General features: G+C 37.7%; 1 protein-coding gene across 1 annotated transcript in view; it reads right to left on the minus strand.

Annotated features, from left to right (window-relative positions):
• LOC121863641 overlaps positions 1–14,653 on the minus strand; it is a 46,662-nt gene extending 32,009 nt beyond the window's left edge. The window contains exons 1-4 of the mRNA XM_042362394.1: positions 14,562–14,653; positions 6,236–6,430; positions 5,594–5,770; positions 3,854–4,050 (exon numbers count right to left, since the gene is read on the minus strand). Of these exons, the coding sequence (XP_042218328.1) occupies positions 3,854–4,050; positions 5,594–5,770; positions 6,236–6,430; positions 14,562–14,653 (661 nt within the window). The remainder of the gene's footprint in view (positions 1–3,853; positions 4,051–5,593; positions 5,771–6,235; positions 6,431–14,561) is intronic.
• Between the last annotated feature and the right edge of the window lie 1,087 nt (positions 14,654–15,740).

Raw genomic sequence — 15,740 nt, forward strand, 5'->3', positions numbered from 1 at the left:
ACCATCCATCATCGCTACATATAATTCATCCATACATATAACAAGATCCATCATCACTACATATAACACCACCCATCATCACCATAACACCATCCATCATCACATATAACAACATCCATCATCATCATATAACACCACCCACCATCAACATACATACATAACACCATCCATCATCACATATAACACCATCCATCATCGCTACATATAACACCATCCATCATCACTACATATAACAAGATCCATCACCACTACATATAACACCATCCATCATCACCACCATATAACATCATATTCCATTGTCACTACATAACACCATCCGTCATATCTACATATAACCATCCATCATCACTATAACACCATCCATCATCGCTACATATAACACTATCCATCATCGCTACATATAACAATCATCCATCAATACATATAACAATTACCCATCATCACTAATATAACACCATCCATCGTCACTACATATAACACCATCCATCAACACCATAACTAAAACAATACATCATCAAACTACACAAAACACACACATACTTCTTTTTTATATATATATATATATATATATATATATATATATATATATATATATATATATATGTATATATATATATATATATATATAAATATATATAAATATATATATAAATATGTATATATATATATATATATATAAATATATTTAGATACACATACATACATACATATATATATATATATATATATATATATATATATTATATATATATATATATATATATATATATATATATATATATATTATATATATATATATATATATATATATATATATATATATATATATATATATATATATATATGTAAATCAGTCGGAATTACTGGACTTTATTTTCACTTGACTTGGGGTTTATTAAAGATTATTAAGATGGTAATGGCAGTGGAAGTGCCCCTTTGGAGAAAAATCCTAACCAGCACAAGAACACTTAAATCTACTAAACAAAATGAATTGTCCGTGACCTGTGGAAGGATAGCGTCTGTGACTGGGATGAATGAGACACACTGTAAAATTTAGACACTTATATTCCTCCAACACTACAAACACAATCAAATAATGGTACACCAATATGCGCACCTCTTAACTTGAACTTAAACACTACTCTGGGGAATAAAAGTTATACATGATAGAAATTATTAGAAACTCAGGCAACAATAAATTTGAAGTATTAAGAAATGTTGTTACATTACGAAACAGGCCTTAAGGGCTTTCACAAAATAATATCATCACTTAGAAATGGTATTAAAAAATAAGAAATTAAATACTCACAATGAATAGGCCTTAAGGGTCAACAAAAATAATACAGTCACTGAGGAATGATAAAAAGATAAGAAATTAAATAATCCACAATGAATAGCCTTAAGGGCTTTCAACAAAATAATATCAGTCAATGAGGAAATGGTAATAAAAATAAAATTAAATACCTACAATGAATAGACCTTAAGGGCTTTCAACAAATAATATCAGTCACTGAGGAAATGGTATTAAAAATAAGAAATTAAATACTTACAATGAATAGGCCTAAGGGCACTCAACAAAAATTATATATCACCCCAACAGATGCACACTTCCTAACCTAACTTAAACACTACTCTGGGGAACAAAGGTTATACCTGAGATCGGAATTATAAAGAAAAATTAAATGCATTAAAGAATCAAATCACAGTATCACTCTGGTTCCACTTAGTGACACAAACATTCAAAACAATACTATCAAAATTGTTTAAGAAATATTAAACTACACACGTCATGATGATATCAGTAACTGAGAAATGGTATCAACTACACCCAAATATATTGTCACTATTATTGGTTTGTTACTGGTCCACCAATACCCGTGAACCATGCTCCACCCAACTCAACATAACCTACAATAAGGGATAACATGTTCCTCTAGGTACCTAGACTCATGGTCTCAGTGTGGGGACCTGTATCACTAGCTGGCCTCACTTTACCCGCAGTAATCCATAAACGGAAGGGAGTGAGCAATCAGACCTGGTAGTTGAGAGAAGCTTTAGCTTCCCGTTAGCAAGAGGGTTTCACTAAGCTGCTCGAGACATGTGGTGTTGTGAGCCGAGGTAGAGGAGAGCGATGCCCCAACGATCGTCCTGTCGTCAGCTGGGCACCCAGACGGCTAGATTCCTCAAGAGATCCTTGATACCCCGCCAAACAGTGACAGCCCAACTGATCGGTCCAATGGCGACAATCGCCACCCTCAATCATCAACGGCAGTCTCAAACGGCAGTCAATCTCGCAGTCAAACCCGGTCAACTCCGGCCAAGGGTTCTGAAAACCCTGAAATGAACTCACTGGTAGCTCTAGTTTACTTTACCACTGCCCTATCTAACCTTGTCGAGATCGAATGAGATTTACTTGTTATACTGCAATAGCGCAGCACAGGTGACTAGGCCACGGATTATTTCAGACGGACGCGAGACGTCTTTGTTTGTCTGAATGCTCCCCGTGACTGAGGACCAGCCAGCGTCGCGTCTCTCTCAAGGCGCTAGCTAGCCTACGTGACATAGCTTTTCCAGCCTAACTAATAACCCTGGGACACCATAACATTATTCAGACTAACGATCTATAATAACTTAAATTCAATAGTCCTTAATCATGAATCGCATCATTATTAATTCGGCAAATTACATTTAATATCATATAGGCCTAGTTCCACAACCTCTCGCTAAAGTGCAGGGAGCGCTCTTCCTCAGACGACCTTGAACGCTCAGTATCGCTAATGGCAGGGCATTCGAAATTACTTCGAAATTTTAATATTACATATATATATATACTTCACTTTTTAGTCCATAACACGCGAGATTTTGAACATATATTCACGATTAGTTAGGAATTTGAATCCTCATTTCCACTGGGTGACTAGGGAATGCTAATGACCATTTCCCCAGTCCCACCCAGTAGGTCGAGGGTTCGATTCTGGTCATTGGTGAGGTGTCGTTGATATATATATATATATATATATATATATATATATATATATATATATATATATATATATAATATATATATATATATATATATATATATATATTTCATGTAAATCCACAATGAAACGGATAAGATATCTTGAATAAAGACGAAATAAAGTACCTGCTGTTTCCATTTTCCCGATTATTAAGATATATATATATATATATATATATATATATATATAGAAGAGAGAGATATGTTGATAACTATTAGGTGAAAGAAGAAAATTTGTCTCTGCTTGTAATTACATTGTGTGAGTACAGACTAGCCCTGTACTCACTCCCCTGAAGATGTGAATTAAGGCTTTTAAGCGCTTGGGAACTTCTGTGTTTTCTTCTCTTTCCTCAGGTTATCAGTATATACCTAGATCACATGCACCTACAGTGATTTACTTATATATATATATATATATATATATATATATATATATATATATATATATATATATATATATATATAAGTACATTGATAAAATCACAAGGTCACCCTGTATATTTTTCTCTCTGTCCATGTAATCCAGTTGCCTCTGAAGATGTCTTGAATAAAGATGAAAGCTAAGGTTTATCGTTGTTTCTCTTTTCCGTGTGATTTTATCAAGATTTATCTTATCACTTTTTATTGTGGAGCTATGATATATATATATATATATATATATATATATATATATATATATATATATATATATATATATATATATATATATATATATATATACATATATATATATATATATATGCTGACATCAGAAAAAAAACTGTGGCAATAACTTATTTCTACAGTATAAGTCATCTAGAACTGCAGCAACATTTTGTTGATTTGTGTTACCTTCATCAGGTCTTTTCTTCGTAATATTGGTGTTAGGTGCGACAACATAGAGACTATGGTTGAGGAGAGCGATGTAGAGGGCGTGGTTAGTGTTGCGGAGGGCGTGGTGAAGGAGGAGGGTCTCCACGCCAGACTTCCCACCCACAACTACCACACGGGTTTTCGGTCTCAGCCATAGTCCACATCGCTCCAGGAACCTGTCGCCCAGTTGGCCAAAGGGAGTGAGTATCTTCACTGATCACGAATGAGTTCATCAATAATGGTGTTCTCAGCAGTATTAAGCATTATTCCCACAAATATTTAATTTCTTTATTCTAAAAAATAAAGTGACAATAATCTACACAATTGAATTGATCTTAATATACAAATTATATAAATACAATAAAATACTTCCCTATAGGACTATAATTGCTGAACCCCCTTCCGCGAGTAATATTTCAAAAATGTTAAGATCTATGAGGCAATAATTTCAGAAGTATCCGTGAACAACATTCCAGCAACATTTGAACCAACGAAAGCATTGTCTTAGAAATATCTGGACCCCCAGAACTCATATCACACACTTACTTGAATTCCTGGAGCTAATATATCAGAACTACCTCAACTCATAGAAATATTTTAGAAATATAAACCCCCAGAAATCAATATATAAGCAATATCGGGGTCTCCATCATTGAATATCTGTGAAATATTTGGAATCCTAAATATATTATTAAAGAAAAATGTGTAACCTTCACAGCTGACATATCAGAACTAACACATTTGACTACTTGATCAGGTGTGTCGCGATCACCCGAAACCAAAATATTCCAGAAATATGTTAAGAACATCGGCGCCTAACCTAACCTAACCTAACCTTCTTAACTAAATTTTACCAAATCTATCTAACCAATATGCAAACCTGGTGTCCTCTGTTGATTAGCGCACCTGACAACAATTTTTTCTGTAAATTCACTTAAGAATCCAATATTTTTTAATGGATATCAATATCTTTTTCATTAATATTAGAATATTTTGTCAATCTAATTTTGCTTATTTTAACGGTTCATATAAAGATTAGACATCCTAGTTTATTTCATTTGTTGATTAGATCCTAACGATCCCTGTGGGGAGGGGTTAGATTAGGTTAAGTTAGGATAGGTTAGCCTAGGGATGAGACACGTTGTGTCATATAGGTGTATACTGTAGTGTCTACCCAAGAACAGTTAGTCAATTAACCGAGGAAATTATGAAATGCTGTACCACATAAATCATATCACTGATATTCCACTGTTGGAGAAGATACAATATTAAAAGACGAGAGCACCGTACAGTATATGGCACACAGCTGAAGAGGACCGGAGGTTACGATCAAAATATGCAGTGGTCTCGTTATTTTGTTTTATATTCTCCCACAGTGGGATTTCAGAATTAGTGGAATTTTAATGAAGTACAGTAAAGAGTTATGGGGTAGATGTATTATGAAAATATGTAGATTACAATAATATTACAGAAAAGGGAAGAGTAAAATTAAAAGTAACGTAAATGATGTGGAAGAAATAGAGGGAACATGATGAGGCCGTTTGTTGAAGAGGGCAATAAAGGAGTTTTTGTCCGTAAAAGTCATTTTCGATATAATTAAAATTCTGAGTACATGGGTAGATAAATGTGCTGACGAAGATATAGCATGAGTTTAGTGTTATAGGAGTCAATATGTGGGTTGTGTACAGTCGTGGGTATGTATAAACGTATATGTTGCACCTGACGATGGAGTGACTCTCCATGGCGGTGTTGTCTAGGATGAGAACGTGACACGAGAGAGTGGCATCACCCCATAGCCCCTGCAGGAGGTGGCGCTCCTCTTGAGTTGGCTGGTCCTGGGAAAACATCACTGTTGTCTCTACCACCACCCCTGTCTCCATCTCCGTCGCCAGATGTCTTTAGTGTGCACAAGAATATAGAAGAACGCTGGAGAAAAAAACCTTACCGCCTCCACCTATAAAAAACTTGTGCAATATCACAAAACAATGATGGTATGAAAGGGAAAAACATAGATCAATTTCGGAAGCAATATGTGTCTGGATAATGCAAAACATATAAGACTTCAGTGAAGATAAAGCATATCATATTCCGCTGATCATAATGAGGAGTTTCTGATGCTACTGTATGTAAACTGTTACACTGAAAATGATAGATTGAAGTAAGAAGCCTTCTGAATTCCGAGAAGTATATGAATCAATCATCGGAAAGAAAATTTACATGAGGACTATCGTGGGACTGGGGGGCAGGGAGGTTGAAGGGAGCTGCTGTTGATTCTTCCATTGTATGTGTTATGGCCCCGCCAGTCACCCACTGCTAGTCGGAATGCAAAGCAAATAGCACTCAAAAATACTAAGAACTCACCTGATTATTTGTGAATAAACTGGGGAGTGTTTTGTTGTGGTGGCCAGCACTAGATGACACCCAAGCAAGTGTTCCCTCACCACCTGGCTCACCATCGTTCCCACCTGTCCATCAGAACGACCCTTCACTGGCACCTCCCAAACCACGCCCACCAGTAGGTAAACCAGCGATGCAAACAGTGAATGTCTCATTTTTCTGGATATAAATTGAACATTGGTTAAAATATTGATTGTCTCATAGTGATAGATGCTTACGTGTGGTATTGTGCGTGTTGCCTGACTGTCTGTGAGCTCTTCTTGTTTTTTTATGTCATAACCTTCAAAATACCGTACACTAAGAAGACCGTGTTATAGTCTTATCGCGTGATGGAGAGATAATTACTGTCGTGCTAGACTATCTGTTGCCTGATAAGTCGAAAAAATATTAAAGTGACAAGGAAATGAAATAATCGCTCGCTTCATCAAGTTGCTTAATAATTTACTGACTGCCATGAATATCAGATATATTAAAACAAATTCCAGATAACTCCAAGTTTTAGTTGAAACTGAGAGTGAAACTTTTATTGAGCCGGAAGTAACATGGGATATTGTACAATAAACGTATTTTTACGCGATTAGGTTAAACTTTTAAAATCACAGCTCTCTTAAAAGCCACCTTAGAAATATGTATGTGTACAATATTGAAAGACACTGCGCGCGCGCACGCACACACACACACACACCTCTTATGTATCACCAGTGCCCAAGTCAACCAGCCCACAATCCTTAAATCAGCTACGACCTATTGCAATCACCCCAATACCCAGCCTAATCTGTGAAAGTTTTGTGTTTGACAGGGCTTATGCTGATATTGCAGGAGTCGTAGACCCTCAGCAATTTGGCAACATGAAAACTTCCTCCACCACTCACTGTCTTGTCAGCTTTCTCGATTACATATACCGCCATCTCGAGAAACGAAAAACGTCTGTAGCTGTCGCCTTCATTGATTTCACTAAAGCGTTCGACCTAGTCGACCACAATATAATCATAAACAAAGCTATTGACCTCGGGCTTCGGAGAAGTCTCATACCATGGCTTACAGACTTCCTCAGTGACCGACGCCAAGCTGTACGCTTCCGAGGGGCTGTCTCCACCTTTCAGTCACTCACCTGTGGCGTCCCCCAAGGCACCAAGATGGGACCACTCTGCTTCCTTATGCTCATCAATGATGCCCTAAGAGAAACCCCTGCTCGCTGGAAATATGTCGACGACTCCACCATTGGGATCAGCGTCAACAATTCTGCTCCCAACTATACCGCCCTTCAGGATTTATTGAACAGTCTCCAAAACTGGGCCACCAACAACCATGTCACCATCAACCATACCAAGACCATGGTTATGCACATCAACCTCTCCTCCGACATTGTCCCACCTCCCTCCATTACCCTAGGTCCGAACACACTCCAGGTTGTAGATTCCACGAAGCTCCTCGGCGTCACCATAGACAACAAACTAAATTGGAAACCACACGTCAGTGAAGTTGTCAAATCCTCCAGTTTCCGTCTCCACCTCCTCCGCCGACTCAAGTCCCTCGGAGTTCCCGCACACGAGCTCCTCAGTGTATACACAACATTCATACTTCCCAAGCTCACCTATGCCTCCCCCACCTGGTCTTCCTCTCTAAATGCCACACAACGTAAACACCTAGAAAAAGTGCAAAAGAGGGCATGCAAGATTATTCTCTCCCCTTCCTACACCACATATCAAGAAGCGCTCAACACACTGACCCTTTCGACTCTCACTGACCATCACCACGGCCTCATCTGCAAATTTGGTAAGAAGCTTCTACACCATCCCCGACACCGGCCCCTACTACCACCTGAGATCCCCTGTCCGAGAATTGCTGTTCGACACCACAACCGCATCCAGCCCATACGTGCACGAACTGATCGCTATAAGAACAGCCCAGTCCCAACCATTGTAAAAATTATCAATAACATGTAATAAATCAGTGTATTCACTCCCAGTAAACACTGCTCCCTACACTGTCACTATGTTGAAATGAACTGTAGTTTGAGCTGATCCCCATCTAAGTTACTATACATCTAAGTTACTATATGTCTTATTTGTGTCACTTATGTCACTTGTATATTATTTGTAATTCGTAACCCATTCCCCAAATATGTAACTGTATATTTTCAGCCTTCTGGCTGCCAAGCTCTTTCAATAAACCGTTAATTATTATTATTATTATTATTATTATTATTACACACACACAAAATACCGTCACGCTCCTCCATCTACCTTCCTACCTTCGCAAAATCTCCACCCCTTTAGCCCCTCCAGTTTTACTAACTCCCTAAAGGACCTACTTCAAATAACCTTCTTAAGAAAGTGTTAATTATAAATGAAGTGTCTTTACTATATCCAGTCTATATCCTGTGTCTCGGTGATGAAGTTACGGGCATGGATAGCCCACTCAATGTTAAATTTTTTGTCCTCCGTTGACGACGACACCAAGCAGCTGGTGAGTAGCAAACACATTAATCCCAATACGCTTTACATGATATTGTGCGATAACACCAGCAGTCAAAGAAAATTATTTGCCTACAGTACTTCAAAGAGTATTCTCCCTTCGGTTCTTCAGTCGGAGCGATGGTGGTAGCTACAGCTTTACACCAGTTTTACACCATCTGGGTCTTTTCGATTTCATGTACCATGTCCAAAAAGTAAAAATAAAACGTGTTTTTCAGTATACAGTAGATTTTCCTGCTAATTCCAAAAATAAAACATAGCTTAATAAAAATAATATATCCTTTCCAAATATAATTTTTCGTCATTTTTATTATTTTTTTTTCGGACAGCAAGAAAATCTACATTAATTTTTTTTTGGGGCTACGGTACATGAAACCAAAAAAATCTGATCTAGCCTAAACTTACCTAAAAAAATATATATAATACAGTATCTTTTTCAAAAATAATTTAAGACTGTAGGTTTTAAGCTTTGGCTGCTACAGCAGACAAAATGAAGATCAAACTACATTATTCCAAGTTGGATTAATAATAATAATAATAATAATAATAATAATAATAATAATAATAATAATAATAATAATAATAATAATGATAATAATAATAATAATAATAACAATAATAATAATAATTGTGATACAAATATTCGCATATACAAATATTTTATTCTTACATCACTTTCCCTCTATACAAAACCCATGGTACAGTCTCGTTCAAGATTCTTCGAACACTGCTGGAGACAGCTGGCAACTCAAGGCCGTTTGTTTACTATAGTACGTAGTATAATATGATACTAAAGAACAATGCCCAACGGGGAACTAAGTAACCAATCACCGATAAGCTTTTACATTAATTCATAATTTTTACTGCATACTATAGTAAACAAACGGCCTTGAGTTGCCAGCTTTTTCCAGCAGTGCTTGATGAATCTTGAACAAGACTGTACCTTCAGGTTATTTACCAAATTTATACTTTATTAATTTCTTAATGCGCTAGGTGCTAAATTAAAGTAATTAGGCACTGAATTACACTAGTTAAGTAGGGTTTTTTGTTGTTTGCGCTGATTTTTTTTTTTTGCTATACATTGGGATTTTTCTTGTAGTTAGTTACTAAACTACAATGGTTACCTGCTAAGTTACAGCAATTGCAAACTACACACCTTATTTCAGTGGGTGACAAAAAAATAATAATTCTAAATGAGATGTTACTTAGAATAGTTCTGGTACATTTTAAGGCAAGCAAGCTTTTATTTGTATATAGAACAAACCTGTATGGTACTGTATATTATTAACTATTTACCATCAAAATCAAATATAGTTTATATATTAAGGCCACATATCCAATTCTCAGTGATGACATACAAGCAAGAACAATGTTTATCATATTAGACAAACTAAATCTTCATGAGATGCACACTCAAGTGCAATCACTATAATTTTTTTAATATGTTGCCTTACAATTAACATATACTGTATCGTTGTATACAATACTGTCTGTTATTAGGAAGGCAAGGTACATTGTTTATTACACATTAGGCAAAATATTAGTTGCACAAATGAAATAACAAAATACTGACAGTGCTTATTGTACCTAATTACTATAATTTAGCACCTAGGCCATTAAAAAAATAATGAAATGTGGCTGTCAAAAAGAAGGTTGGAGGAAGGAGGACTTACTTTTAAGGCTCTGACAAAATTTTCTTATGTGAGTAAAAAGTGTGGTACTTGTTGTGTAACGACCACGGTCGTACACGTCAGTTAACGCCAAAATCAAATGATTCATATTACGCTCCATAGCCCACAAAACATGTACCTCTGCTTTTATTTTGAGTCCTCCATCTGAGGAGTCCGTTTTCTGATCACTTCAAGACGCCTCAGTCCTCCGTTATCCCATTTTCTCTGACTTACTGAAACCAACCTCTCTATATAATAAATTTGAATGTGAGAGAGAACACCTTTGTTTTGAGTCAACTTAGATATGTCTGTTTACAGTTGGAACATTCAAGATCCAGTGTGAGTGGGGTTGAACGCTTCAACTGTCCTTATTGTTAGTAAGACGTGTCAAGTAAGCGAGTGTTGAGTTTGCCAGCTAGAGTGGCGTATTTTAGGTCGTCCTTGGGGGATATCCATGGGTTTCTGATCGCTACTGAAGTTATATTGTTTTGTTGCCCCGACATCAGAGAATCTGATGTTCATAGTTTAGTTAGTGTCAGTTGTCTATTTAAGGAAGTTATTAATCTTCTGAACAGTTCCTGTCAAACTCAAAATTCTCCCAGATTTAACGGCCGTTTGACCGGGGATGTGGTTTGCGGTCAGGTCAATAGAGTTGAGAACGCATATATAACTTCAATTCACCTCTTTACTGACAAACTCAACCTCTGATTAAATTATAAATATAGATGTAGAAAATTAGCCTGATCTGTGACACTGACGGTCACTTTTAATTTTTTTACTTTTATCCTCTTCGCCACTGATCGGCTTGTTAGCCGCTTGGGCGATCGGTCACGACTCTTTTCCTTTATATTCTTCACCAAAAGGTCGGCTCGCTAGCCGCCCGGGCGATCGGTCACGTCTCTGTCACGCACTGTTGGCAAATACTGGGCATGCACCGGCTCCTGAATGTACCTGAACCCGCTCCAGTGTTGGTCAAGTCTTCTCTTGAAAGAGCTCACACTCGGTGCCGTCACAACACTTTCTGGTAGATTGTTCCAAGAGTTTACAACCCTCACTCCGAAAAAGTTTGCCCTCACGGTTTTCCGGACTTGCGGCTTCTTCAATCTTGAGCTGTGACCCCTTGTGGGGCGAGCGTCCGCCAGCTCCAAGTAAGGACACTCAACTGAGTAGTGCCCCCTGAGATGCTTATAAACCTCAACTAGGTCCCCCCTTGCCCGTCTGTAGTATAAGCTAGGCAAGTTCAGGCGCTCCAATCTCGCAGGGTAGCTGAGATGCCGAAGTGCAGGCACCAGCTTGGTGGCCCTCCTTTGAACATTTTCAACCAACTGACAGTCCCTAGCATATCTCGGGGACCAGATGGGGTGACAGTACTCCAGATGGGGAAGCACTTCACTCCTGAAGATCGTCACGAGGGACGGACCGTCTAGATATCTGAACGACCTTCTTATAAGACCCAATAATTTATTTGCCTGATTTACCTTCTTCTCACAATGGCCCGAGAACTTCAGCTCATTGTCAACATACACACCTAGGTCCTTCTCACACACAGTCTCAACTAGTACATTTTCTTCATCCCGTTGGGACATATGGTACGCCTCCTTACCGTTGGTACGCCCCAGGTGCATCCTCTTACACTTCGTGACATTGAATCTCAGCAGCCATTCCTTCGACCATTCCTGGAGCCCACAGAGGTCCTTCTGCAGCTCTTCACAGTCCGCTTGGTTCTTAATTTCCCGAAATAACTTGGCGTCATCGGCAAACATTTGTATGGAGGAGTGTACAACGTCAGGCATATCATTTATGAAACAAACAAACAACAGCGGGCCCAATACACTACCCTGCGGTACCCCACTTGTTACAGGTACAGATGACGATTTCGTGCCATTAATCACCACACATTGCTAGGTGTCCAACGACTACTGTGAATAGAGGGTCTATTGTTAGTGAAATTTATCTTTCTAATAGGAATATGCCCTCAGGCCCGTATATATGCAGGCGCGCGAGGGGAAATCACTCCTTCTGTGATTTCTCCTCCACGTCTCCAGGTATGTTCACGTGTGTTCCACGCCGCCATATTAACTCAGTTTAACTTAGTCATTTTTTGTGAATATCAGTGTTCATGTGAGTCAAGTAAAGTAGGGGTCTAGCTATCGTCTGAACCGGTGCCAGACGTATGTTTTGTATAGTGAAGTTAAATATTCAGTCCTTCTGTGATTTCTCCTCCACGTCTCCAGACGCGGATGTGTTAGCCACTCTCCTGAGGGTCGATAGCTACCTATGGGCAAGATGGTTCTTGAAGACTGTCTCTAAGGGGGCGCATTTAGAATCCCAGGACACGATTCCCCCGGGAAGCGCCCTCACCACTCTGCCAGTGTGTAACGAGTCAACCTCCCTGAGTGCACCTAGCGAGCGAGCTTTCAGCTTGGCGGTTGCTGTAAACATCTGTGCCCGCTGACTCCACCTGGAGATTGTACTTCATCTATTGCATGGAGCAGTGTCGGCCCATGTTTGGAGGGATAACTAGCAGAAATATAGTATCCCGGGTTAAGTATTGAACCCCTGAATGAGAGTTCAAGGTACCAGGTGGTTCCTTGTGAAGTGATAAGAAATATTGTATGTTACTAATTGTGGAATTGCCCAGTGTGTTATGTATTCATCTGTAGTACCCATGAAAGAATAACCTGAGAGTATCATGCTCTAATCAAGAAGTGGAGAGGTAATTTGTTACTTGTTAAAGTAAGACCTGAGGGTCCAGTGATGGCTTGTGAATAATAGTACGGAATCTCATGTATCAAGGTAATGATATCCCAATTGTCTAATAAAGTAATGAGTATTTGGAGGTGTTGAATGAGGTAATAAGCTCTTGAAGTGTTTGATGATTTAATAAGTTAATTGCGGTTCTGTTTAGCCTGAGTGAATCTAAGATGCATCTTCTCCACTCACTGTGTTAATAAATATTGAATTAGTAATCTGAGTATCACCACTCTACTCCTTCTAAACATTGGTTCCCAGAAAATAATACTTACTCACGTGCCTAGACATCTACCACACTACCCAACAACTTTCCATGAGTTATGTTATATAATGAAAAGTCTGGGTGGTGGCAGCTACCCTTTGTAAGTATAAAAAGTGTTGTACAAAGAATAACATGGTTCCCCAGACTAACCCATGTATAAGAAAGACATAAAACAAAGTATACTTCAGAAAGGAAAGAACATTGACTTGGAAAACATAAGTAGAGAAGCATAAGAGTTACTTGTATAAGAATATAAGGTATATAGAGATAAAGAACATATCAGAATATGAGCAAGAATACATAAGAATAATATATATATATATATATATATATATATATATATATATATATATATATATATATATATATATATATATATATATATATATATATATATATATATATATACATATATATGTAAAGAATTGAAGAAGAATAAGTATATAAAACAGGGTACTCATTGGAAAGAGTACTACACAGAACATATAAGTATATGAATAAATAGACTACTAACAGAAAAGAATATAAGGTATATAGAGATAAAGAACATATAAGAATATATAAGAATAGCTGGATGGTAAATTATTGAAAAGAGAAAATTCGGCCCGTTACAGTTGTGCCCTGAAAAAAAAAAAAAAATAAACCACCCTTACAGCGATTCCCAATTAGGGGTAAATTATCCCCAAAGGAAATAATTTGAAATTTTTACGGAAGTAACGACAGCCCATGAGATATATCCTTATTCTTCCTGCTTCTTGATTCTATACACCACCACTGGTTATTCATATGTCAGACACGTCTTGGACACGGCAGAGTTAGTACCTCTTGCCTCACTCTCCCACGGCGGAACCCCGTCTGCTTCACGTACTGAACACGACAGGTCTAGTCATTTTAGTCTAATGCAGTGCCGCCCATCACATTCCTCCAGTCTCCTGTCTCGATTCGGGCATTCCAAAGTACTGGGTGTAGTACTCTTGGCAACTTAAGTGGTGGGTATTCAGAGAAAACATTCTTTGGTTGTTTGTAAATAGCCAGGTTTATTTCCAAAAGTGTAAATCATGATAATGAAGGAAGTGACCTTAACCAAAAATAGAATGAAATAAGCAGGCGCCAAGTGATAATCTTACCTAGGCGTCACCGACGACTTTCTCTCACGGCAGCCTGGACCACACTCTGCTACCCACATCCCCCGACACCCACATGGACTCCTGGAGCACATCACTGCCGAATGTCACCAGTGTTTTATTCTGATCAAATAATAAACTGAAGCTGTTAAAAAATTAACAGCACTTTTCTTTTGCCCAAGACAGACTAACCGATCCAAGAACACTTAAAAGCACTTAATTTGTACATTCATTTCAGATGAGACTATAGGAACGATCAAGAATATACTGTACACTTATAGCACTCATTAAGGTCAAGAATATTGTTAAATTTGAACTCATTTAGGAGCTACTAGGGCCAGAGTCCTGAACCATCATATACCAAGACTCTACACGACGCAACAGCTTCCTAATATTAGCAAGTTTTTATATTTTGGTTTTCTTTATTCTTTTTTAATCTCGTTATATCATTTTGTTCAACTTATCTGGACATAAATAAGAATGAACTTGTTTTTCATAATTCATATAGACAAGTGACACAGGAGCCATACTCCCAAGGAAATGTGCTATTTTTGCTGATGATTTTAACGAGGAAAGGAAATGAGAGAAACTAATAAATTGATAAGTTATGTGAAAAATAAATTTTCTTCTCTTTATTTTGACCTGGAGTACAGGTCAACCAAAATTATATATATATATATATATATATATATATATATATATATATATATATATATATATATATATATATATATATATATATGTAATATTCAGACATTTCAAATGCCCCGCCATTAGCGATACTGAGCGTTCAAGGTCGTCTGAGGGAAGAGAGCGCTCCCCGCCCATAGAGAGAGATTGTGGAACTAGGCCTAAGTGATATTAAAAGTAATTTGCCGAATTAATAATGATGCGATTCATGAAGTTAAGGGACTATTATTGAATTTGAAATTAGTATAGATCGTTTATCAGTCTGAATAATGTTACGGGTGTCCCAAGGAGTTATTAGTTAGGCGGAAAATATGTCACGTAGGCCTAAGCTAACGCCTTGAGAGGAGACGCGACGCTGGCTGGTCCTCAGTCACAGGGAGCATTCAGACAAAACAAGATGTCCCTGCGCGTCCGTCACAGAAATAGTCACGTGGCCTAGTCACCTGTGTTGCACTATTGCAGTATAACAAGTAAGTCTCATTCGATCTCAGA

Source organism: Homarus americanus, unplaced genomic scaffold (genome assembly GCF_018991925.1).
Source record: "Homarus americanus isolate GMGI-L3 unplaced genomic scaffold, GMGI_Hamer_2.0 scaffold41366, whole genome shotgun sequence".
In the NCBI taxonomy this organism is placed as follows: domain Eukaryota; kingdom Metazoa; phylum Arthropoda; class Malacostraca; order Decapoda; family Nephropidae; genus Homarus; species Homarus americanus.